This window comes from Chiloscyllium punctatum, chromosome 10, assembly GCF_047496795.1.
Source record: "Chiloscyllium punctatum isolate Juve2018m chromosome 10, sChiPun1.3, whole genome shotgun sequence".
Lineage (NCBI taxonomy): Eukaryota > Metazoa > Chordata > Chondrichthyes > Orectolobiformes > Hemiscylliidae > Chiloscyllium > Chiloscyllium punctatum.
In genome coordinates this window covers 58,213,963-58,238,922 of record NC_092748.1, presented here as the reverse complement: position 1 = coordinate 58,238,922, position 24,960 = coordinate 58,213,963, and the positions used below count along the sequence as shown (strand labels likewise).

The window sequence follows — 24,960 nt, the reverse complement described above, 5'->3', positions numbered from 1 at the left end:
GTACTATAATGTACCAGTTGTGTAAAATGCAAGTTCAGTGATTTCTTTTCCATATCCAGTGTGCTTTCACCATCGCCTACTCAATAGTAACAGTATTTCCTTGGGTGCTGCATAACTAAATGTTCAGTTTTGATTGTTTCATAACGGATGACTATTTCTCAAATATTTTACTGTGTTATCATCCCCGAATCTGAAACTGGTAGCACTCTCAAATTCCTTAGCTTTCATCCAACCCTTAGTACTTAGAGGCGAGGTAGCATTTTAGCCAGTTTATTCCACACATTTCCACCTGCAGTTTTACACGCAGTCTACAAATTTCATTATGTGCTTTTCAATGGTCTTATTCTCAATCTTTTTAAATGTATCAAAGTTTGACCATGCCTAATAAGCAGTCAGTAAATTATCTTTTGAGAAATTATTCCCATGCAAGTTAACAAGCATTCCAAACTTCATCCATGTTTAAATCATCAGGCTCTAATTCCAGAAAAAAGTTGAATTTTATCCTGCTTCTGACTGATCATGAAAGTGCTAAAGCCACATCTCATTTCCTTTTTGATAAAGAAGGAACGCACGTCTGCATCACAACTTCAATCAAACAATGGCCTTGAGGCTCATTTTCAGAAGACCATTGAGTAATCATACACTGAAACTAGACATTTTGACTCACCCATCCTCTAGGAGAAAGTGAGGACTGCAGATGCTGGAGACCAGAGTTGAAAAGTCTGATGCTGGAAAAGCGCATCAGGCAAGGCAGCATCCGAGGAGCAGGGGAATCGACGTTTCGGGCATAAGCCCTTCTTCAGGAATGAGGCTGGTGTGCCCTCCTTCGACTGACTGAACTGGTCCTCACTCTTAACAATTTCTCCTTCCAATACTCCCTCCAAACCAAAGGAATAGCCGTGAGCACCTGCATGGGTCCCAGCTATGCCTGCCTCTTCATCGGATATGTGGAACAGTCCATCTTCCGCAGCTACACTGGCACCATCCCCCACCTTTTCCTTCGCTACATCGATGATTGTATTGGCGCTGCCTCGTGCTCCCATGAGGAGGTTGAACAGTTCATTCACTTTACTAACACCTTCCACCCTGACGTCAAATTTACCTCGACTGTCTCAGACTCCTTCCTCCCCTTCCTAGACCTCTCCATTTCTATTTCGGGCGACCGACTCAACATAGACATTTACTACAAACTGACCGACTCCCACAGCTACCTAGATTACACGTCCTCCCACCCTGCCCCCTGTGAAAATGCCATCCCATATTCCCAATTTCTTAGCCTCCGCCGCATCTGCTCCCAGGAGGACCAATTCCACTATCAAACAGCCCAAATGGCCTCCTTCAAAGACCGCAATTTCCCCTCCGACGTGGTCGACGATGCTCTCCACCGCATCTCCTCCACTTCCCGCACCTCTGCCCTTGAAACCCGTCCCTCCAATCGTCACCAGGACAGAACCCCCCTGGTCCTCACCTTCCACCCCACCAACCTCCGGATACATCGTATCATCCTCCGTCATTTCTGCCATCTCCAAACAGACCCCACCACCAGGGATGTATTTCCCTCCCCACCCCTATCAGTGTTCCGGAGAGACCACTCCCTCCGTGACTCCTCGTTAGATCCACCCCAACCTCCACTCCCAGCATCTTGCCCAGCAACCGCAAGAAGTGCAAAACGTGCGCCCACAACTCCCCCCTTAGTTCCCTCCAAGGCCCCAAGGGATCCTTCTATATCTGTCACAAATTCACCTGTACCTCCACACACATCATTTACTGTATCTGCTGCACCCGATGTGATCTTCTCTGCATTGGGGAGACAGGCTGCCTACTTGCGGAACGTTTCAGGGAACACCTCTGGGGCACCCGCACCAACCAACCCAACCGCCCCGTGGCTGAACACTTTAACTCCCCCTCCAACTCCACCAAGGACATGCAGGTCCTTGGCCGCCTCCATCACCAGACCCTGGCCACACGACGCCTGGAGGAAGAGCGCCTCATCTTCCACCTAGGAACCCTCCAACCACACGGGATGAATGTAGATTTCTCCAGCTTCCTCATTTCCCCTCCCCCTACCTTATCTCAGTCCCAACCCCTGGATTCAGCACTGCCCTCTTGACCTGCAATTTTCTTCCCGACCTCTCCGGCCTATCACCCTCACCCTCACCTCCTTCCACCTATTGTATTCCCAGCACCCCTCACCCTACCTTTTATCTCAACCCGCTTGGAACACCAGCCTCATTCCTGAAGGAGGGCTTATGCCTGAAACGTCGATTCTCCTGCACCTCGGATGCTGCCTGGCCTGCTGCACTTTTCCAGCACCGGACTTTTCAACTCACCCATCCTCTACTACCACTATTATACATTAAAAGGTAATGGATAGAGTCCCAAGTCCACACTTTTAGTGAGAGCCTTATTTCCTTAGTTAAATTTAGTTAATTAAATTCCATGTATTATATATCCATCAGCTATTCCCTCATTCCATTAGGTCTCGGGCATTCCCTCAGACCATATTAGATGATGATATATATTTGACGATGGCTTTGGACTTGATTATAATGTTCTTCTGAAATAATTTGTCAAGTATTTTCACCTAGGATAATGCCTTAAGAGTGAACATGTTTAGGAAGTATCAGAGAGCTGAGAGCACCTGAGAGATTGAAAAAAAATTGGTTAAAAGAACAATCAACGATAACATGGCTTGAAATAGATGATGCACCATTTTTTTTTTGAGTTCTATTGCATAATCACAATTCATGACCATTTTTTCTAAAAGTGTTGTACTTGTCATTTCTACCTTAGGCCGATCAGAAAAAAGAGTTGGTACAAACCGAAGAATCTGATATTGAAAAGAAACGAAGAGAAGCTGAGGCATTGTTGCAGAGCATGGGCATTACATCTGAGCCCTGTTTTGGTATGTATGTGGATTTTGTTAATGAGGTATGTTTCATTTTATGTGAGAATATGGTTTGTTTTCTTTGTGAATACTTTACTAAGTTAGGTGCTGTTTTGTTTTATTTTGTTTTATGAAAGTCAGTTTAAAGTGAGATTTGAATTGGAGCCATGGAAATGAAAGTAAACAGTGCTCGCTAATAATTTACAACGGGAGTAGCACTTAGGTTTGTTTTTACATGATGTCAGATTTGTTTGACATAACTGTCTAAACATGTCAAATGTTAATCAGAATGAAGGTTTAACAGATTCTAATTATTTTTGGCTTACTGAAATATTGAGAGCTAAAGTTTGTGTTTTTTTATATTTTATGTTATCCATTTCTTAACTCCTAAATAAATTAGCAAATGTTAACATTACAGATAACGATATTGGGCTATCAGTAGATGGCAGTAGAGCATCATTATGTTACTGTGTCCTTAAAGACACAATATATAATTATGAATAACAAGTTTAACTGGGAAAAACCAAAACGGTAATCTAAACCTATGTCTCTCAATTTTGTTTTGTTGTATTGATTTTTTGAGAGTTAAATCCCAAAAAGAGCATTTGCTCTGCAAGGAAATGTTAATTGGGACTGACACTGTTACTGTCATTGCTACAAAGACGTAGAATAACATAAAGCAGATCTACTATGGTATTGCTCAGATGAGTTGGAGATGTTCATTTGTGAAACAGCACTACCAACTGTGACAGCAAAGTGCTATATTCACAAGCAATACAGACTATATTGAAGACTTGCAATATACTAACAAGTGGATCCTCCTTGATGCTGCACACTAAGTCTGAAGTTTCTGTTTTAATTAGTGCTACTAGCTTGCGTTGCTGTTCTGTTGTCTCTGCTTTCACCTTTTAAGATGTTCCTTATAGCTATGTTTTTGCCAATCTATTCCTAATCTGTCCTAAATCTCATGTTGCTCTGTGTTAAATATGTTTGATTGTTCCTGTTGAGAATATTTTTTATTTTTAATTTTTAAAAATATTTTCATACATTAAAAGTGATGTCTAAAGTTGCTCTGTTAAAGTGTGGGCATCTCTTTTGACTTGTCTATCCTCTCTAATTTTTACTTTTCTTTTGGGCATGCAGTGGTAGATTGGATAATATAATGAGGACAAGAATGGACTCATACATGGTAAACATTTTGGTGAGAATACAGACACCAGACAAATGGGCTTCCTTATTGTTTTTGGTTTCACCCTTGCTGTAATTCAGTCCTGCTACCCCTTGCCCCCATATCCCTTTCACTTAGACTGCTCATTCAACTCATATATTTCCCACAGCTGTTTTGTTTACAATTCCACTTGACCTCCTCCCTTTCTATTCTGATTTGCTTTCCTTGTCAACAAAAGTTGGGTTCTGCTTACAGTTGCTCACAACTGCAAAACCACCCCTTATGCATTCCCGATTAATCTTACCAGCATCTTCCTGTTCTTATGTCTTGCACTCATCTCTTTGTATTTATGCAGTTCTCCTCTCTTATTTCTTCTGTTGCTCTTCAATTCTTTATTCCTCTTTTTCTCTAATTTATTAACCCATTCTTGTGACCCCTCCAGCATATCCTGTCTTTCCTCCTGACAGCGTCCTTTTGTCGTCTTTCTTCACATATGCCATCCTGTGCTTCCTGTCACATTCCCCCCATCCACTATCTTCTCAACTTGTCCTATTTCTTCTCACTACCATGAGAAAATCTATTTTAAACTGGCTAAAACCACATTTTTCAATAAAATAATAATACTACAAATATATCTCTTTAAACTCTTAAAAAGAATGTTGGTTGTTTGCTTATTCCTTGAGGTTTTTGAAGAGAATTAACTACTAGAGTTAAGGCATGTTCAGGGAATTGAATGAACTGAAATTGGGGAAGGAAATAAAAATGAAGAGCAGTGCTGGGCTCGAGTTGGCAGGAGAGCTTGGGTGAGTGAAAAGAAGGACTAATGAGAAAACAGGATGAGCACAGTGCCAGAGACCAGAAAAGTGAGACTGATAAAACAGTAACTTGCATTTATCGTGCATCTTTAACACAAATGCACTAAGGCATGTTATAGGAACCTAATTGAAGAAAAGGAAAACATATACAAGACAGGTGTAATGGAAACCTGGGGTGCCTAACTGAGCATTACAGTCTTCAACCAATTTGGTTCACTGCACATGATATCAAAAAATGACTGAAGGCTTTGGGTGCTGCAAAGAATATGGGCCCTAATAACAGTCTGATAATAGTACTGATGACTTGTGCTCCAGAACTAGTTTTGCCTCTTGCTGAGCTGTTCCAGTAAAGCTACAACAATGGTATCTACTCAGCAAAATGGAATATTTCTCAGGTATGTCTGGTCCACAAAATGCAGGTCAAATCCAACTCAGCTAATTACAGTTCCACCAGTCTATTCAAGGTCATTAGCAAAGTGATGGCAGGTGTTGTTGACCATATTAAGCAGCACCTATCTGGCTATAACCTCCTGAATGATGCTCAGTTTGGCTTCTGCTGGGGCCATTTATCTTACCATATTGCGCCTTTAGTCCAAACATGGACAAAAGAGCTCAACACCAGAGATGATGTATGTGCAACTCCCTTGACAGCAAGGTAGTATTTTAAGAGTCTGCATAATGAAAACCTAGCAGAACTGAGTCAGTGAAAATCAGGGGAAATGCTGGTGTTGTGCCAGTGTTGGAGGATTTGAGGGACAACATAGGCTGCTGCGAACATATGCTTGATGTACTAGCCATGGGCCAGGTTAGGATTTGAACTGCAGTTGGATGATTACAGCTTCAATGAGACTGGAAGGTAGGATTAGTGATTATCGGAGTAGTGGACCCTGGCATTAATATAAGAACACAAGAAATATGAGTAAAGTAATGAAATCATGATGGCTGGAAAGTGGGAAGCCTTCACAAATGAGATAACCGAGTCCGGCTATAGTATGTTCCTGTTAGAGTGAAGAGTAAGGCTGGTAGGTGTAGAGAATGCTGGATGACTAGACAAATTTAGATTTTGGACAAGAATAAGAAGGAAGCATATGTTAGGTATAGACAGCATGGATCAAGTGAATCCCTAAAAGAGTAGATAGGCAGTTGAAGAATACTTAAAAGGGAAATCAGGAGGGCAAAAAGGTCAATGAGATAGCTTTGGCTATTAGGGTTAAGGAGAATCCAGAGGGATTCTACAAATACATAAAGGACAAAAGGGTTACTAGGGATATAATAGGACCCCTTAAAGATCAGCAAGGGCACCTATGTGTGGAATTGCAGGAGATAAGGGCGGTACTAAACAGATTTACTGTGGAGAAGGATGTGGAAGCTAGAGAACTTGGGAAATAAATAGTGACATCTTAAAAACATGCATATTACAGAGGAAGTGGTGCTGGATGTCTTAAAATACATACAGGTAGATAAATCCCTAGGACCTGATCAGGTGTACTCTAGAACTTTCTGGGAAGTTATAGAAAAGATTGCTGGGCCCCTTGCTGAGATATTTGTATCGTTGATAGCTACAGGTGAGGTGCTGGAGGTTAAAGTGAGGACTGCAGATGCTGGAGATCAGAGCTGAAAATGTATGGCTGGAAAAGCGCAGCAGGTCAGGCAGCATCCAAGGAACAGGAGAATCGACGTTTCGGGCATAAGCCCTTCTTCAGGAATGAGGAAAGTGTGTCCAGCAGGCTAAGATAAAAGGTAGGGAGGAGGGACTTGGGGGAGGGGTGTTCGAAATGCGATAGGTGGAAGGAGGTCAAGGTGAGGGTGATAGGCCGGAGTGGGGTGGGGGCGGAGACATCATCTATTGCACCCACTGCACCCGATGTGGCCTCTATATTGAGGAGACAGGCCGCCTACTTGCGGAACATTTCGGAGAACACCTCTGGGACACCCGGACCAACCAACCCAACCACTCCGTAGCTCAACACTTCAACTCCCCCTCCCACTCCACCAAGGACATGCAGGTCCTTGGACTCCTCCATCGCCAGACCATAGCAACACGACGGTTGGAGGAAGAGCGCCTCATCTTCCGCCTAGGAACCCTCCAACCACAAGGGATGAACTCAGATTTCTCCAGTTTCCTCTTTTCCCCTCCCCCCACCTTGCCTCAGTCAAATCCCTCGAACTCAGCACCGCCTTCCTAACCTGCAATCTTCTTCCTGACCTCTCCGCCCCCACCCCATTTGGGGGAGGGGCATTTCCAACGCGCCCCCCCCCCCCCCAAGTCCCTCCTCCCTACCTTTTATCTTAGCCTGCTGGATACACTTGCCTCATTCCTGAAGAAGGGCTTATGCCCGAAACGTCGATTCTCCTGTTCCTTGGATGCTGCCTCACCTGTGCTTTTCCAGCAACACATTTTCAGCCCAGGTGCTGAATGTTGGCTAACTTTGTGCACTACTTTAGAAAGGTGGTAAGGAAAGGCCAGGGAATTATAGACCAGTGAGCCTGATATCAGTGGTGAGAAGGTTGATGGAGGGGATTCTGAGGGGCAGGATTTACATGTATTTGGAAAGGCAAGATCTGGTTAGGGATAGTCAACTTGGTTTTGTGTGTGGAAAATCATGTCTCACTAACTTGATTGAGTTTTGAAGAAGTAACAAAGGATTGGTGAGGGTAGAGTGGTGGACGTGATCTATATGGATTTCAGGAAGGCATTCGACAAGTTTCCTCGTGGTAGAGTGGTTAGCACGGTTAGATCACATGGAGTGCAGAGAAAACTAGCCATTTGGATATAGAACTGGCTCGAAGGCAGTAGGCAGAGGGTGGTGATGGTGGGTTGCTTTTCATACTGGAGGCCTTTGACCAGTGGTGTGCCACAACGATCGATGCTGGATCCACTGCATTTTTGTGATTTATATAAATGATTTGGATGTGAACAAAGGAGGTATGGTTAGTAAGTTTGCAGATGACATCAAAATTGCGAAGACGATTATCTTGGAGTACAACAGGACATTGATCTGATGGGCCGAGGAGTGGCAGATGGAGTTCAATTTCGATAAATGTGAGATGTTGCACTTTGGAAAGGCAAATCAGGGCAGGTCTTATGCACTTAATGGTAGCGTCCTGGCAAATGTTGTTGAACAAAGGGAACTTGGAGTGCAGATTTGTAGTTTCTTGAAAGTGGAGTCGTAGGTAGACAGGATAGTGAAGCTGTTTGATATGCTTGTCTTTGTTGGCACGTGTTGAGTACAGGAGTTGAGAGGTTGTGTTGCGTCTGTGCAGGACATTGGTTAGACCACTTTTGGAACACTGCGTTCAGCTCTATTCCCCCTACAAAAGGAAGAGTGCTGTGAAACTTGAAAGGGTTCAGAAAAAGATTTTCAAGGGTGTTGCCACATTGGAGGGTTTGAGCTGTAGGGAGAGGCTGAATAGACTGGGACTATTTTCCCTGGAGCGTCTGAGGCTCAGGGCTGTTTACAGAAGTTTATAAAATAAACTTTGAGGGGCATGGATAGGGTGGATAGCCAAGGTCTTTTCCCCAGGGTAGGAGTGTCCAAGACTAGAGGGCATAAGTTTAAGATGAGGGAGAAAAGGTTTAAAATTGACCTAAGGGGCAACCTTTTTTTATATAGAATCCCTACAGTGTGGAAACAGGCCATTCGGCCCAACAATCCACACCGACTCTCCGAAGAGTAACCCATCCAGACCCATTACCAACCCCCCCCACCCTTTATCTACCCCTGACTCATGTACATAACCTACTAACCTACACATCCCTGAAAACTATGGGCAATTTAGTTCTCACAGAGGGTGGTATGTGCATGGAATGAGCTACCATAAGAAATGGTGAAGGCTGATACAATTATAACTTTGAAAAGGTGTCTGGATGAGCGCATAAATAGGAAGGATTTAGAGGGGTATGAGCTAAATCCTGGCAAATGGGACTAGATTAATTTAGGATATCGGGTTGGCATGGGTGAGTAGACCAAAGGATCTGTTTCTATGCTGTACAGCTGTATGACTGATCTATCTTATCAGCATTTTCCTGCACTATTCCATATTCCTCAATATTTTTACAATATAGAAATGGGAAGGTGATGGACTGTGATAATAATGTTTCAATAATGTTGGACAAATAATACTTAGCATTCTTTCTCTCGTCACCAACCCCACACCCACCGGCCCCCAAAGAAGGGAATTGATATAATGCTTCCAGGCGCTGAGACTTTGCACTTATATCAAAGATATATCTGAATTCCTGCAAAATCAATGTTCTTCCTATGGCCAATATGGTAGAAATAAAAACAAACAAACTATTTGGATCAAGGCCATGTGGCTCAATCCTGCTGAGGTATACAGATATTTAAGTATTAAAGTTTCATATCCATTAATTGATGGACAGAGCAGTAATTCTGCTTCTAGGTCTTCACCAATTCTACTAGCATGAATTTACAATATATATAATGAGTTGATTTGAATCTGTGTAACACCCTTTATTTTATTACATTAAGCTGTATACATTTCAAAAATTGTGCAAGTTATAAATGAAATTTGTGAAAGATTTCTGTCTCTAATGTTTCATGTATGATATGCGCACTCTGGCACACACATTTTGACATTTGTGTTCAGTAGGATCTTTTCTGGCCTGGGAATAACACTATTGCTGTCACACAACTTAAGGCATTTTTAAAAATATTCATTTTTATATATTTACATATTTAAATGTATTTAAACTTAAATGGCAAGTGAACTAGTTGTGCTGAATTACTTGTTTTTGTGCTGTATATACTATGTGGTGAAAGAGGTTAAAAGATTTAAAAATTATTTTTGCATGTGTGTCACACTTTTTTTGTTAAATGCAAGTCATTCTTGATGTTAAGATACAATTTTCTGAACTATTTCATTGTATCATGTTTTACTTCTATTAATCATTGACTTGTAAGCAAAACATCACATTTGTAGTACCCTTTGTGTTCCAATTCCCCCATTCACTGAAGGCATATTCGCCTATTATGCAAGATCCCTTTTCTCTGACCTAATATGATATTTGATTCTAGAAAGGAGCTGTTACACACTACATAAAGAATTATGCATAAATGTTTATTTTCACAAATTGCTAAACAGATGTGTTATTGACTGTGAATGTTATTTGTATTAAAAAGTTTTGTGATTTCAGTACAAATGCTGTGTGACAGTTTTTGCTCCATGATATGTATTAGTCAGCAAAAGGGATAGTGCATGTTTGGATTTGTTGAATAATCAGCAAGATACTGTTGTTTTATATTTGAGGAAAGCATGACTAAAGTGCACAAATGATTCCAAATTTATTTCATCCAAGCACTGACTGCATACATTTTTAAGTGCATGAACCACTGCATGGAATTTAACTTTGCTTTCTCCTTTCTCTCTTTTTAAATTTCATTTCATTCATGTATTTTTCTTTAATGCCATCACCTTTGTTTTATTCAATATTTCATGTTAAATTAATTTTGAAACATCATTACCAGTGCATCCACTACGGGTAGTAACAGCGGATACCTGTCTGTTTCACTATTTAGTCCCTCCTACATCTCCTCCCTCAAAATCGGTGAGTACACCAAGTGAGGCTGGAAGCCAGGATTCTGCTGATTGCACTCTTGGGGCAAGGTATGACCACTTATTTACATTTCACTCTGCATTTTCTGTTGTATCTATACAGTGTATAATTTCTGATATGTATGAATTTTATGATTTTATTGTCTCAAAAGTAAGAAATGTGTTTATTTCTACAGTTTTTCCTCCCATTACAGTTTTTGGAAGCTACATTGTGTGATTTTGTACCTGGTTATAAATACCATTCTTCAGGCAGCTGCTGGGTGGTACATAGTATCAGCCTAGTGACTGTTTTCATTTTAAGATGTATTTTTATTTCCTCCTCCACCTATAGTATAGTGCTGTGCTGTTCCTTAACATCTTAGAACATAAGAACTAGGAGCACGTGTAGACCATTCAACCCATTGAATCTGTTCAGCTATTCAGTTGGGTTATGGCAAATCCCATCTCAGCCTCAATTCAGCTTTACTGATCTCTTTCCAAAATCCTTAAATCTGTCTGTCTCCTGTTTTGGCATCCATTGCATTCTATAGCAGTAATTCCACAAACTCACGACCCTTTGAGAGAAGTAATTCCTCCATCTCTGTTTAAAATTTCCAACTCTATCCTAAATCTATAACTTATCATTCTAGATTGCCTCACAGGGAAAACAGAATCTGCTTTACTTCTGTTGTGTCAATGCCCGTTATATCTTGCATAGATATCATACAGTCATTGAGTCATAGAGATGTACAGCATAGAAACACCTTTTGGTCCAACTCGTCCACGCCGACCAGATATTCCTGCCCAATCTAGTCCCACTGCCAGCACCTGGCCCATATTCCTCCAAACCCTTCCTATTCATATACCCATCCAGATGCCTTTTAAATGTTGCAATTGTACCGGCCTCCTCCACTTCCCATCTCAAACAGATCTCCTCATTCTTCTGAACTCTAGAGAATATCGGCTGAAACTGTTTATTTTTTCTTCATATCACAAAAGTTTCATCTCTGGTATCAATCTAGTGAACCACCTCTGAAATGCCTCCAATGAAACTACATCCCTCTTAAAGGAACCAAAATTACATGTAGATGCAGTGTCACTAATGCCTTGTACAATTACAGGAACACTTCCCTACTTTTATTCTCTATCACTTTAACAATCACTGCCAAAATTCCATTTGACTTCCTGTTTTCCTATTGTACTCGCATACTAGTTTTCTGTAATTTCAAGCACATCTAGATCCCTCTGCACCAAAGCACTCTGAAGTTTCTCTCCACCAGATAATAAGTTGCTTCTCTGTTTTCCATTTGAATTGGATCACCAAACACTTATCCACATTAAACTCCATCTGCCAATTTTTGGCCCATTTACCTAACTTATCCATATCCACTTGTAAATTTCTTTATTGACACTTGCTTTCCCATTTAATTTAGTGTCACCTTCTATCTTTGCATCCAGATCATTGACATTGATTGTAAATAGTTGGGAACTGAGGACCAAATCCTGTGTCATTCCACCACTTACATCTTGCAAACCAGACAAAAAACAATTTATCCTGACTTTCTTTTCTATTGGTAAGCCCATCCTCTGTCCAAGCTAATATATTGCCCCTAACCCCATGTGATCTAATCTGGTATATTAACTTTTACTCTGGCATCTTATCAAATGCTTTCTGAAAGTCTAGATATATGATGTTTACAGTATCCCCATTGTTCATTTTGCTAATCGCATCTTCAAAGAGCTCTAGCAAATTAGTCAAACGTGACTTGTTCTTCGTGACATCATGCTGAGTCTGATGCAGTAGCAAACCAGTCAAATATTATTTATTCTTCATGAAACCATACCAACTCTGATGACTTTTGACAGGCATTTTGACTTTCCAAATGTCCAATTATCACTTCCTTCATAATGGATTCTAGCAATTTCCCAGTGATAGACATTAAATATTCTGTGGTTTTCTATTGTCTGCCTCCCTCCCATTTTGAGCAAGAGCACTTTATATTCACATTTTTTAAGCCACTGGAACCTTTCCAGCCTCCAGGGAATTTTAGACTATAGCCAATGGATCTTTTCTCTCTGCTGCTACTTTTAACACCCTAGACTGTAGCCCATCAGGCCCTGGGGACTTGTCTGCCTTTAATCACAATAATTTTCTCAACATTTTTTCCCAAGTTAAGTTTCTTTAAGTTCATTAAGTTCTTCCTTTTCTGTAGTCTCTGCATTGCCTGTTTCTCTGAGGAAGATAGGAGATACCAGTAATAGACTAGGGTGGACAAAATCAGAAGTCACACAACAACAGGTTATAGTCCAACAGGTTTATTTGAAATCACAAGCTTCCAAAACGCTGGTCCTTCATCAAGTGAAGTAATTGCTCCAAGAAACGCGCTCTAATATATTCAATAAACAATCCTTCAGGCATATCAAAATCACTTGTGATTCTGGCTTTTCCTTTTTTATAACAAATCTCCAATGTGTCCTGGTTTATACTTGCCCTACTATGAAACTACTGTTTGGGGACCTATAGATAACCTTCACCAATGACTTCCTTCCCTTGCAATTTCTTAATTCTATCCAAGCACCCTCCACCACTAGTGGTGGTGGTGGTAGTAGTAGTGTGTATTATATGAAAGATGTACTGCAGAAATTCACCAAAGATCCTGAAACAGCACCTTCCAAATCCAGGACCACTTCATCCATAAGAACAAGGGCAGCAGCTATATGGGAATACCACTATCTTCAAGTTCCCTTCCAAGTCACTCACCATCCTGACTTGGAAATATATTGCCGTTTTTTCACTGTCCTTGGGTCAAAATCCTGGCAATGTGGTCAACCCACAGCAGGTGGACTAGAGTTATTCAAGAAGGCAGCTCACCACCACCTTCTCAAGGGCAACTAGGGACAGGCAATGAAAGTGCTGGCCAGTCAGTGATGCCAATATACCACAAATAAAAAAAGGACTGATTCTACATCTTGTTCCCTAGTGCTTATATCATTTCTCACTAAAACACTGATCTTGTTCTTTCCCACAAAAGAAATACCACTTCTTTTCCTTCCTGCTTATCCTTCTTAAACAGAGTACCCCTCAATATTCAATTCACAAATGTGGTCAACCTGCAACCACGTCTCAGTAATTGCCATCAAATTGTACCTATTTATCTCTGATAGCACTATTAACTCATTAATTTTATCCTGAATGTTTCATGCATTGTTAGAAAAGGGCCCTTTTTTTAAAAAAAAATAGCCCATTTGAAAACAACCGTCTAACTATTCTAATTCAATTTTCTAACCTTGTATGCCTTGGCATCACAAATATATATCTAAATACTTAAATGTTATGAGCCATTCTGCCTCTTACAAGCAGAGAGTTCTAGATTCCAACCACGCTCTGAATAAAAATGTTTACCTCGCATTTCTTCTAAACCTTCTGTCCCTTACCTTGAATATTTGCCCCCTTCTCCTTGATGGAAGAATTAATGAGTTGAAGATGTGTTGCTGGAAAAGCGCAGCAGGTCAGGCAGCATCCATTGAGCAGGAGAATCGACGTTTCGGGCATGAGCCCTTCTTCAGGAAGAATTAATGACAAAAGTTTCTTCCAATCTACCCTAACTATGCCTCTTAATTTTATGCATCTCAATCATGTTTCCTGTCAATCTCCTGTGTTCTAAGGCAAACAGACTCAGTCTGTCCAATCTCTGTTCTTAGCTGAAACTCTTCAGTGAATAGCAACATGCTGGAAAATCTCCTTTACATCCTCTCCAGCGCTATCACATTCCTCCTATAATGTGGATTCCAGAACTGCAGAAAATAATTTAGCTGTGGCCTAACCAACATATATATAGTTCCAGCATAACCTCCTTAAATTGTGCGCCTTGGCTAAGTTTGTTGTATGAGGTAAAAACAATGACTGCAGATGCTGGGAACCAGATTCTGGATTAGAGTGGTGCTGGAAAAGCACATCAGTTCAGGCAGCATCCGAGGAGCAGGAAAATCGACGTTTTGGGCGAAAGCCCTTCATCAGGAATAGAGGCAGAGTGCTTGCAGGGTGGAGAGATAAATGAGAGGAGGGTGGGGTCTAAGCCGATCCCTACTCTTTTATGATTCTTTTGTGCAATGTGACATCCACACACTTCCTTCCTTTTTTTTCTTGGTAACAATGTGCTTCATCACTAACCTACACTCTTTCCTCTCCTTTAATTTTAAAATTTCCATGCAATTGAGCCCTTCCTCTCCAGTATTTAGTTTAAATCCCTATCTACAGTCCTAGCTATGTGATTTACCAGTACTTTGGTCCTAATATGCTTCAATTCATGAATTCATCTTGCAATGATGGGCCATGATTAGGATTTTGAAATGAGAACTAATTCTGCTTTTTTACTATGCTGTTATGTGAATAATTCCTCTTCTTTTAAATTTCTACTTGGCTCGGATTAGATCCAAGGGGAGGTGATGGGCTGGGGGTATTATTGCTAGATTATTAAACCAGAATGTGAGCTAATGTTCTGGGGACTTGGGTTTGAATCCCACCGTGGCAGATAGTAGAATTAGAATTGTGTAAAAATCTGGGATTAAGAAGCTAATGATGACCATGAATCCATTGTTGATTGTCGGAAAAACCATCTGGTTTACTAATGTCCTTCAGGGAAGAAGATCAGCCTCACCTGGTCTAGCCTACATGTGACTCCAGAGCCACAGTAGTGTGTTTGACTCTGTTTCCTCTGGAATGGCCTGGCACACCAATCAGTGTATCAGAAGAGCAACTAGGGATGGGCAATGAATGCTAGTCAGTCAATGATGCCCATAAATGAATTAAAAAGGATGATCTCTGTTAGGTGTAGGGTGAGAAGTAGATTGTAAACACCATCTTGCCAATAGCAGCTCAACAGGACTCTGGTCAAGAACGTCATTGTTTCTGAGTTAGTAAATTAATTCAAATGTTTGCTAAGGCTGGTTTCAGTTCAGAAGCACTCAAAGCTTGGCACTTAGCTGTGTGTATATATATGTTTCAGAGGAAAGGAGTAAAATTCTTTTTTCGGATTTTGCACAGAGAGTCAGCAACTGATAGATATTTCTACGTGATCTAGGTCAGAAATACAAGTTACTCTACCCATTGTTAGTAGACAGATTATAGGATTCATTAGCAGGTATTGCAGTACTTGTACGGGATCACTATGAAGCAGTGTGGAGCAGCTCAGCTCTGATCACTGAACTGAGGAAGAGAAAAGAATCAAACTGTGACATCACATGAAACCCATGCTTTGATTAGTCGATGAGTGTTGTTGCTTTGTTTATTATTCGCCAAAGTTAGGAAGTTATTCTAAGGAGCTGGAAAGTTAATTTTTTTTTTGTTTTGCTTAGTGTTAAATAAAACATTTCAATTAGTTTCCCTTCTTAAGTGACAACAGGAGAAGTTTTATTCTTACAACTGGGAAACTCCGATCCCCGGGAATGTGTATCCTGTTCCATGTGCGAACTCCATAAAAGTACCTATGATGTACATAGCTATATGTATATGAAGTGTTGTCAGCTGCAACAGCTTGGATTGTCAATTTCTCTGCTTGAGTAGCACTGACATCACTGGGACATATCCATGAAGAAAGAGCTTTGTTAGTCTCATGTTTATAGATGTGGTTATTGTGAAGCTTAACAGTCTGCAGGAAGAGATTAAATGGGTGATCACATGACAGTCAAAAGCAAATAGGCAAGTAATGCAGTTGCCCCCGAGTACATCTAGCTCTTCAACCATCAATCAGTTCTGAATATTGATGAAAGTGTTGGTTCATCTGAGGAGTGCAGCTAGAGTTAAATCCATGGCACTATAGCTGATTCTGCTGTGCAGTGGTCAAGAGGAAGATGAGATGAGCAATAAAGGAGGTATAACAAATTGTTAGTGGGACACTGGCATTTCTGTAATCACACATATAGATTTGGATGGTATGTTGCCTTCCTAGTGCCAAGGTGAAGAATGTCACTGGATGGCTGTAGATGGCCCTCACGGCTCACCAATGAGGTAGGTAGGTAGAAAATGAAATGTCCTGTAGTCAGAATTTATTGAGCTAGTTAGGAAATTAGCATGCAAACCCATCTCCGAAGTAGTGATCCTGCAAGTGAGTATAGAAATAAGAGTTATATAAAATGAAATCCAAAAGTCTTCTATAGGCATATTAGTAGTATGTGGTAGGATGATCATGAAAGCAATTTATATATGAAGATGAAAAGAATGGCTGAGGTATTAGCTCTGTGCTTAGATCTGTCTTTATCAAGGAATAGTGTTATGTTGAAATGGGAGATAGTTCAGGCACTTGAAGTATTTAGACTTGATGAGAAGGTATCGATTGGCTCTGTGGACCTAAAGTTGATCAGGTGCTGGGCCTTGATAAGTTGAAGCTGGGGCTGTTGGAAGAAATGAGAGTAGGCGATACATGGACACTCTCATAACTCTAAAGCTCCTCAGATGTAGTGCTGATGCCAGAAGACTGGAGAATTGCATATGTTGCATCCCTATTCCAAAAAAAAGGTATAAAGTTGCGTCCCACAACTTTAAGTCATTCAATTTAACCTTGGTGGCGGGGTAGCTTCTAGAAATTTTAATTTAGGACAAAATTAATAGTCAGTTGTAGGTTAAGTAAACAAAGCCAGCATTGATTTGTCAAAGGAAAATTGTAGCTAACTCGCTTGAATTTTTTGAGGCAACTGAGACAGTTAACATGAGTAGTGCTGTTGATGTGGTGTACATTGTCTTCCAATAATATTAAAGTAGTGCTGGAGAACAGACTTGTGAGCAAAGTTAGAACTCATGTGCTAAGAGAGTCCGGAACAACATGGAAGCAAACTCTACTGAGTGACAGGAAACAGTGCAATAGAATACCTGAATGAGAGCAACTCCAACAAAACTCAAAAAACCTGATACTCTCCAGGCCAAAGTAGCCTGCTTGACTGGCACCACATCCACAAAGAAACATTCACTTTCCCCACCACTGACACAGTGGCAGCAGTATGTACTACTGCAGAAATTCATTAAGTTTCCTTAGCTAACACCATGACCACTTCCATTTAGAAGGCCCGGAGTAGTAGACAGGAACCCTGCTAGCTGCAAATTCCAATCCATGCCACTCACCACCCTGCCTTGGAAATATATGATTTGGAGATGCTGGTGTTGGACTGGGGTGTACAAAGTTAAAAATCACACAACACTAGGTTATAGTCCAACAGGTTTAATTGGAAGCACACTAGCTTTCAGAGTGCTGTTCCTTCATCAGATGCTCCTTTGTGTGTGTGTGCGTGTGTGTGTATATATTTGCATAATTTGTTAAAGTGGCAGGAAAGATTGAGAGACCAAGTAATAATGCATGTGGCAACCAGGCCAATTAACACTAGTGGAAGAAAGTACAAAAGTGAGGAGGTTATGTAAAACCTGTATAAAACACGTGTTTATCCTCGAATAAAATAGTGCATCTAGATCCTTACTTTGAAAAAGTTAGGAAGGTATTAGAGAGAGGGTTCAGAAAACATTAATAAGAATAGCTCCACACATGAGGAACGTCAGTTTCATGGAAAGATTGGAGAATTTAGGACTGTTTTCTTTGGAGAATAGATCGATGACAGGAGATTTGATAGTGGTATTCAAGTCCACAGAGTAGATAGAGAGAAATTGTTCCATTTTAAGGAAGAATAGATAACCAAAAGGCACTGATTTAAGGTTGTTAAGAGAAGAAGGAATAGTGGAATAATAAACATTGTCATGCAGCAAGTGTTTAGGATCTGGGAATGCACTAACTGAATGCATGGTCGAGGTAGGGTCAGTTAAGGCTTTCAAAATGGAATTGGATCTTTATCTTTATCTGATTTATAAGGCTACGGGGAACAGCAGTGGCATGGTATTAGTTGTATTGAAACGTGTTGCCCTGGAAAAGCACAGCAGGTCAGGGAACATCCGAGAAACAAGAGAATTGACGTTTCGGGCATAAGACCTTCATCAGGAATGTCTCCAATTATCTGTATTGTTCCTTCAGAGCACCAGCACAAACATGACAGGCCAAATAGCTGCCTGTTATTGCTTGTAACCATCCAATGATTCTATGAAATCTAGTAACCACTTTGACTTTCATTCTTAATCATTTGATCATGGATGATATGCTTCTCACTCCCTCCTCCTGTTTTCTCCCCATAACCCTTCAACTCAGTAACGGTTAAAAATCTGTCCAGCTCCTCCTCAAATTTACTCACTGTCCCAGCATTCACTGCACTTTGGGGTCGCAAATTCCACAGATTCACAACCCTTTGGGAGAAGTATGCATGTCTGCATGGGTTTCCTCCCGGTGCTCCTGTTTCCTCCCACAATCCACAGATATGCAGATTAGGTGAATTGGCCATGCTGAATTGCCCATAGTATTCAGGGATGTGTTGGTTAGGTGCATTAGACAGGGGAAATTTATTTATAGTGGTAAACATCTTTTAATGCTTGAGGTGGTCAGTGTGACTGATGAATGTTCTGTTGTTGAGGAAGCAGACATTTGTCATCTACTGTTTTCTTTGTCGGACTGCTGAGCAAACTGGCAAGGAGCCTCATCAATTGCATCAACATCAATATTTTAGTGTTAATGGTTTTTAACCTACACTGATGTTACCACCATGAGAAACATTTTGTGTTTTATAGTATGGTGCCTCTGATAAAATGTAGCCTAAATATTTCAAAGAAGAAAATTGCTGAGAGCAAAATAACTGAAAGATGGTTTGCAGATAGTAAATGGAGGAATGATTTGAGGATGTTTTTGAAAACCATGTTGAAAAATGTGTAGATGAGATGGAAAAGTTATGGGACAATGTTAAGAAAATGATGCTGAAAACTCCAAAACTGAAGCAACAGTTGGACAACACTTCAAATGGCTAACTGGAGTAATTTGCTTTGGAGCTTGCAAGGGAAGTTTCAGTGACAGTGAGACAGAAGACACAAACAATGTTGCAGTGGAAAGAACTATCAAGGCAATTGCTAAGCTGTATACTTTGTAGCATTCCTAAATTTATTAGGACACGTCATTGGACTCAACGTGATGAAGTTGCAAGATAGGATGAACTTGAGGTTATAGGGCAGTGTTTCTCACGGGAACTGAACAGTGTGCCTTTGATTTTGCAGATGATGCACTGAAAGAGGTCTTGCAAATGCAGGATTCAGTGTGAACCAAGTAATCAGTACTTGTTTATATTTGTTTGGTAATTAGAATTACGTGTTTTTTCCAAATCATTATACCACATTGGATATGGATTGGAATAGGCATGAATTAATGGAAAACATGTTGAAACTTGGCGAAATTGTTTGCCATCTTATTGTTTTTTTGTGAGTACTTAGTGTTTGCCTTTGTGTAATTCAGCTTCCACTGTGTTTGACTCGTGACTTCCTTAGATTCCTTTGGTAGGCACCAAATAAAGTCTCTAATTTTACCATAACTTATGGCTGTCTGTGATGCTGGACCATTAAATTAATCTAATATTTCAGAACTGAAAAATTAATTAAGTTTATTTTTGAGACCTGATTTTAATAAAAATTGAGATTTGTAGTGAGGTTCATTTTATCAAAGTTCAAAAAGCAAATCTTTAAAATTCAAAAAAACACAATTGGCAGCCACCTGGACACTAACCAAGTCTCCTTTCAATCAACCCGTCACTATCACAGTTCCCCCATATCTATTCTAAGATGATCTGTCTTTGGCTTTTGTAATAACTTTTCCTACAATCCTTTTTCATTTCTTGTTTCTTTAGCTGTTTATTATTTTTCATGCTGCTAGTTATTTTTCTCAATATTGTGTGATGTTTAAAACATTTACATTAAAGTTATCTTACAGCCTGTAATTGTCTGATGTTTAGCTGAAATGTGACTTTTCCTAAGTATTTTGTTTTAACATAGAAATCCTTCCTAATGTACAAGCATCAAGTAATAAATGTTTAATGATATTATTCACCTGTACAACAGGTAATGTTACAATAAACAGTACGCTAAAAATTAGTGCTTGGTTTAAATATATTTATGGAAAATGAATGTCTGAATTAAATGTACATCAATATTAACATTACTGATCTAAACTTTTTTTGATAATGCTGCACGGTTGACTTGTCAATCACTTAGGACCTTTCACTGGGATACCGATCCTTCAGTTCTGCAGCTTCAAGCTGATATTGGGTATTGCTTATTCATTCTATTTATTGTACTTTTCTGCCATTTGTATATTTCTCACATGCTAGTCTGCAGAATTGAGGGATAAAGTTACATCTTTGTTTTAAATATTTATCAATCGATGTTTTTCATATGCTCTTTTAGCTTTGTATACAGTTACTTATTTTATAACTTCAGTAATTCTCTCTCCCTGTCCCAATCATTTACTGACAGACGAGGACCCATTAAACTGGAGATGGCAAAAATCACGCAAGTAGACTTTCCTCCACGAGAGATTGTTACATACACAAAGGAAACTCAAACTCCAGTGATTACACAAAATACTGAAAGTAAGCTGACAGATATGTATGTATGTTACTAGAAAAGTACGAAAAATAATGAAGCACTTTTTTCTTGATAGTGTTGTGAATTTCTGAAGTAATATTTTTGAACAAAAATTATTGTGCTGTTTAATTGATGGTGTAAATTGCATGGGTAAATATTAAATTTAAAAAAACTTCTAAAATGTTTTTGATGGAAAATTCATCTTCTAGCTCAATGTGCTATAAAACCTAAAATACCATATTATAGAAATGGGTTGTATTTGCTTGGAGTGCAGATTAGCATTTTGTCAACGTTTTTTAATACCATGTGCACTGCATATTTAGTGTGAGTAAATACTGTACTCTCTCACCCATTTTTTTACTGTATAAACCAGCAATCTATGAATATTATATCATTCAGGAAACAGACCGTTCCAATACATTGCTACATTTGACTTTTCTAGCTACTAGTGAAGAGGGAGGAGGTAAATTAGCAAGTTTGTCCTCTGAGCTTTACAATTTCAGAAAATTAATCACCCTCTTCCTTCGTTCCCTTTCCCCACACCTGTATGTGTGTTGCTCCTAGCACACCAACCCATTTTCTACCATATACACTTCTCATTAGCACCTTAACCAGTTCTCTTTTAACTTATCTCATTATTTGTTTGTTTCACGTCACTTTGTCTGTCTGTCTGTCTCTCTTTAATGCCTTTCCCCTCTCTGTTCCTGTCTTTCTTTCTTCCCTCCCTGTGCCCACTCCTTTTCTCTACACCCCCAACTCCTTCCTTCACTGTTTCTCTTTCTCCTTAACTCTGTCTCTGTCTCCCTTTCTTCTCTTCCTACCCCTCTCTGTCCCTCCCCTTCACACTCTCTTTCTCCTCCCTCTTCTCTCTCTATATATTTGTCACTGGGCCACATCTCCATGTACTGTATTGAACCCCCCCCATCATCAGCAAAAACACCATCCTTTCCCATCTATTTTCAGTTCTGACAGTGTTTTTACAAATGCTTCTGGACAACTCACATTTCATCTAACCCTTAAATAATTATTCAACTGATTTCCTAGTGTATCTCACATCCCAACTATGTCTTCTCCAGATCTCCAAAATGTTCAGATCTTGATTCAACAGTCCCCTCTTCTCCTAGGGCTGGACCGAAGACTTTACTCACCTGGCACCCTGCACGTACTCACCTGACACTGTATCTACCTGTCACCCCATCCTATATTGCACGATACACTACTCATCATCACCTTACATACTTACTTTTTGATATAAGCTTCAAAATGGCTGTCTGTGATGCTGGACCATTAAATTACAGAATACAACAACTAACTGCTGTGAAACATGGGGCGTGGTTTGCTTTCCCCTGACTGCTCTACACTACGTTAGACCTGTCAAGGAAAATATGGCTCTGTATTTCTGAAGGAGCTCTGAATGGAATTTCCTGTCATAAATCAGTTCCCTTCCCTAAAAAGGAAAGAATGGAGTGGCATTCTCTCACAGATTGCCGCTGTTCAGAAAATATGGTCCATTGTTTCTGTCACTCCTATTTACTCAGGATGGAAATATCATTTAAAAAGGTATCTGTTTTAACTGTAAATTGAAATTGTAAAAAATAACTGTTTAAACATTAACATTTATTTTAATAATGATAACACATTAATATGTTCCAATAATCTCTATATTTTTGATTGATTCAGTGGCGGCATGCGTTGCACGTGTTGACTTTTTAGTTGGAAGATATGGGCTTGATCCTACTAAATAAGTCCTAATTTTAGCTTTGAAATATTTGAAATGAGCAGTTGCATCAAAGTGCCTTTAGGGACTAACGATCAGGAATTTAATATAATTGGATGCTTTGTTTTCCACTTCCAATGCTGTCAGTGTGTTTCTACAATAAAATGGAATACTGTGGATGTTGGAAATCTGAAATTCAAATTGAAAATACTGGAAATGCTCAGTAAATTAGCATCTGTTGAGAAAGCAATACTGAATGTTTCAGGTCAATAACCTTTCATTAAAACTGGAAAAATCTATAAGTGTGACAGATTTTAAGTTGGTGAAATGGGTGGTGGAGGCTATTTTGATAACTAAATCTGTGCTATTTCTATCCTTAGCCTGACCTGGAAAACTACCACTCCTTTCTCTTAACTTCAAATAGTCTACATCAATCCTTAGGGCGGCACAGTGGCTCAGTGGTTAGCACTGTTGCCACACAGCGCCAGGGACCTGGGTTCAATTCCCATCTCGAGCAACTGCCTGTGTGGAGTTTGCACATTCTCCCTGTGTTGGCGTGGGTTTCCTCCGGGTGCTCTGGTTTCCTCCCACAGTCCAAAGATGCGCAGGTTAGGCATATTGGCCATGCTAAATTGCCAATAGTGTTAGGTGGATTAGTTAGGGTTAAATGTAGGTGAGTGGATGGATGGATTGCTCTGGAGGGTTGGTGTGGACTTGTTGGGCTGGAGGGCCTGTTTCCATATTGTAGTGAATGTAATCTAATCATCATCTTGGACCATCCCAGAAATTGAGATAATCAACAATGTTCATTATAAGCTCCCTTAATGCTCACAGCTACTTGATCTATAACTTCCTCACAACCACTTTCATGCAATTTTATTCTAATTCCTTTCTCACAGTTTCATTGTTTGTTGTATATGCTAATAGCAGGGCTTCAGATAGGTCCTCCTTTTTCTTCAACTCAGGGTTTTCCCAAATTAGTTGGCAAAGCCAGTGACAATGATGATGATATTTTCTGTACGTTTACTTTCATGAATTCCCCTCCCTTTCAGAGACATAATAGGGTTCGCTTTTGTCTCGCACATTCAAGTTTTCAGTTTCTGTATTCAACAGATCATCCTCCAGCCATTTCTACTACCTACAGCAAGATAACTTCACCTTGCTCTGTATGGATTATCATACATCTTCTTCCCCTGCTTTTCAGTATCCTGAAATGATTGTTCTTTCCCCTGCACTCAGTCCACTATCAATCACTCCCAACACCCCAGTATCTTTCCAAGCAAAAACAGGAGGTATAACATGTGCCATATTATCTCTTTACCTTTCAAGACTGTTAATATATGCTGTATGCAGAGTTGCTGATCACTTTGCAGGGTTTGCACTGAACCTAGGTAGTTTAAGATTTTAGTTTGCCATCTGGCTCTCATGCTGACCCTTTTATCCTCACAGTACTGCAGTGTTCCATTGATGTTCAACTCAAGGTCTAGGAACAGAAACTCATCTTGCAATTGGGTACTTCACAGTTATCTCCCCTCAACAATAAGTTCAGTAATTTCAGGCTGTTATCTCTGCCCATTTTGTTTCTTATTCTTTGCAATTTGGTCATCGTCTTTTTGTTTCTTGTTTAAGCTTTCAGATGGCAGCCGTTCATCATTTTCTGAAACCTAGCTACTCCAGGCTCATTCTTATCCTCGTTGATACTATCCCCATTCTATTTAGCCTCAACCACTACTACTACTTCCACCTCTTTTCTTACTTAATCTCTCCTGTCTGTCACATCATCACATATTTTCCCGTTTGATATTTTTCTACTCATTCTATTTCAGCTGCTTAAAATGTATTGCAGTTTCAACTATTCCTAACTGTGATAAAAGATTATTTATCTGAAATGTTAACTTTACTCCTGTTTCCACAGATGCCACTTGCCTGTTGAATATTTCCAGCATTTTCTGTTCCAAGAAAGTTTTGATGATGATTGATCAAGATAGTGGTCCTGAATTTGCATTGTTTTACAAGGTTTACTGGAGACAGAATGGATAAGTCAGATATATGCAGACTTTGTGCATCATCTGAATTGCTATTCCAGAAAGTTGGTACATGCTGCACCCTCATTTCTCCAACATCATGAATAGAAAATAGCCCTTGTAATACCAGGGAAGCTCTCTATTATTTTGACCTAGACCTAGCACAAATGAAGATGAATGAGTTATTGGAAGCCAATTATGTCAGCCCAAGGGCATTGGTGTATGAATTTCTTGGGGTGGTTCCCTAGACCTGCCTACCTTCAGCTTCATCAATGACCTATCTCCCAACATAAATTCAGAAGCA

General features: G+C 40.0%; 1 protein-coding gene across 5 annotated transcripts in view; it reads left to right on the top strand.

Moving 5' to 3' along the window:
* The window catches only part of LOC140482190 (cytoplasmic dynein 1 intermediate chain 2-like), an 86,990-nt gene that overhangs the window by 14,758 nt on the left and 47,272 nt on the right, over positions 1 to 24,960 (top strand). For 2 of the 5 annotated variants that reach the window (XM_072579249.1, XM_072579245.1), the window contains exons 3-6: positions 2,794 to 2,905; positions 10,360 to 10,498; positions 20,544 to 20,597; positions 20,805 to 20,920. In XM_072579249.1, the coding sequence (XP_072435350.1) occupies positions 2,794 to 2,905; positions 10,360 to 10,498; positions 20,544 to 20,597; positions 20,805 to 20,920 (421 nt within the window). The remainder of the gene's footprint in view (positions 1 to 2,793; positions 2,906 to 10,359; positions 10,499 to 20,543; positions 20,598 to 20,804; positions 20,921 to 24,960) is intronic. The other 3 variants (XM_072579246.1, XM_072579248.1, XM_072579247.1) reach the window with 3 other exon arrangements.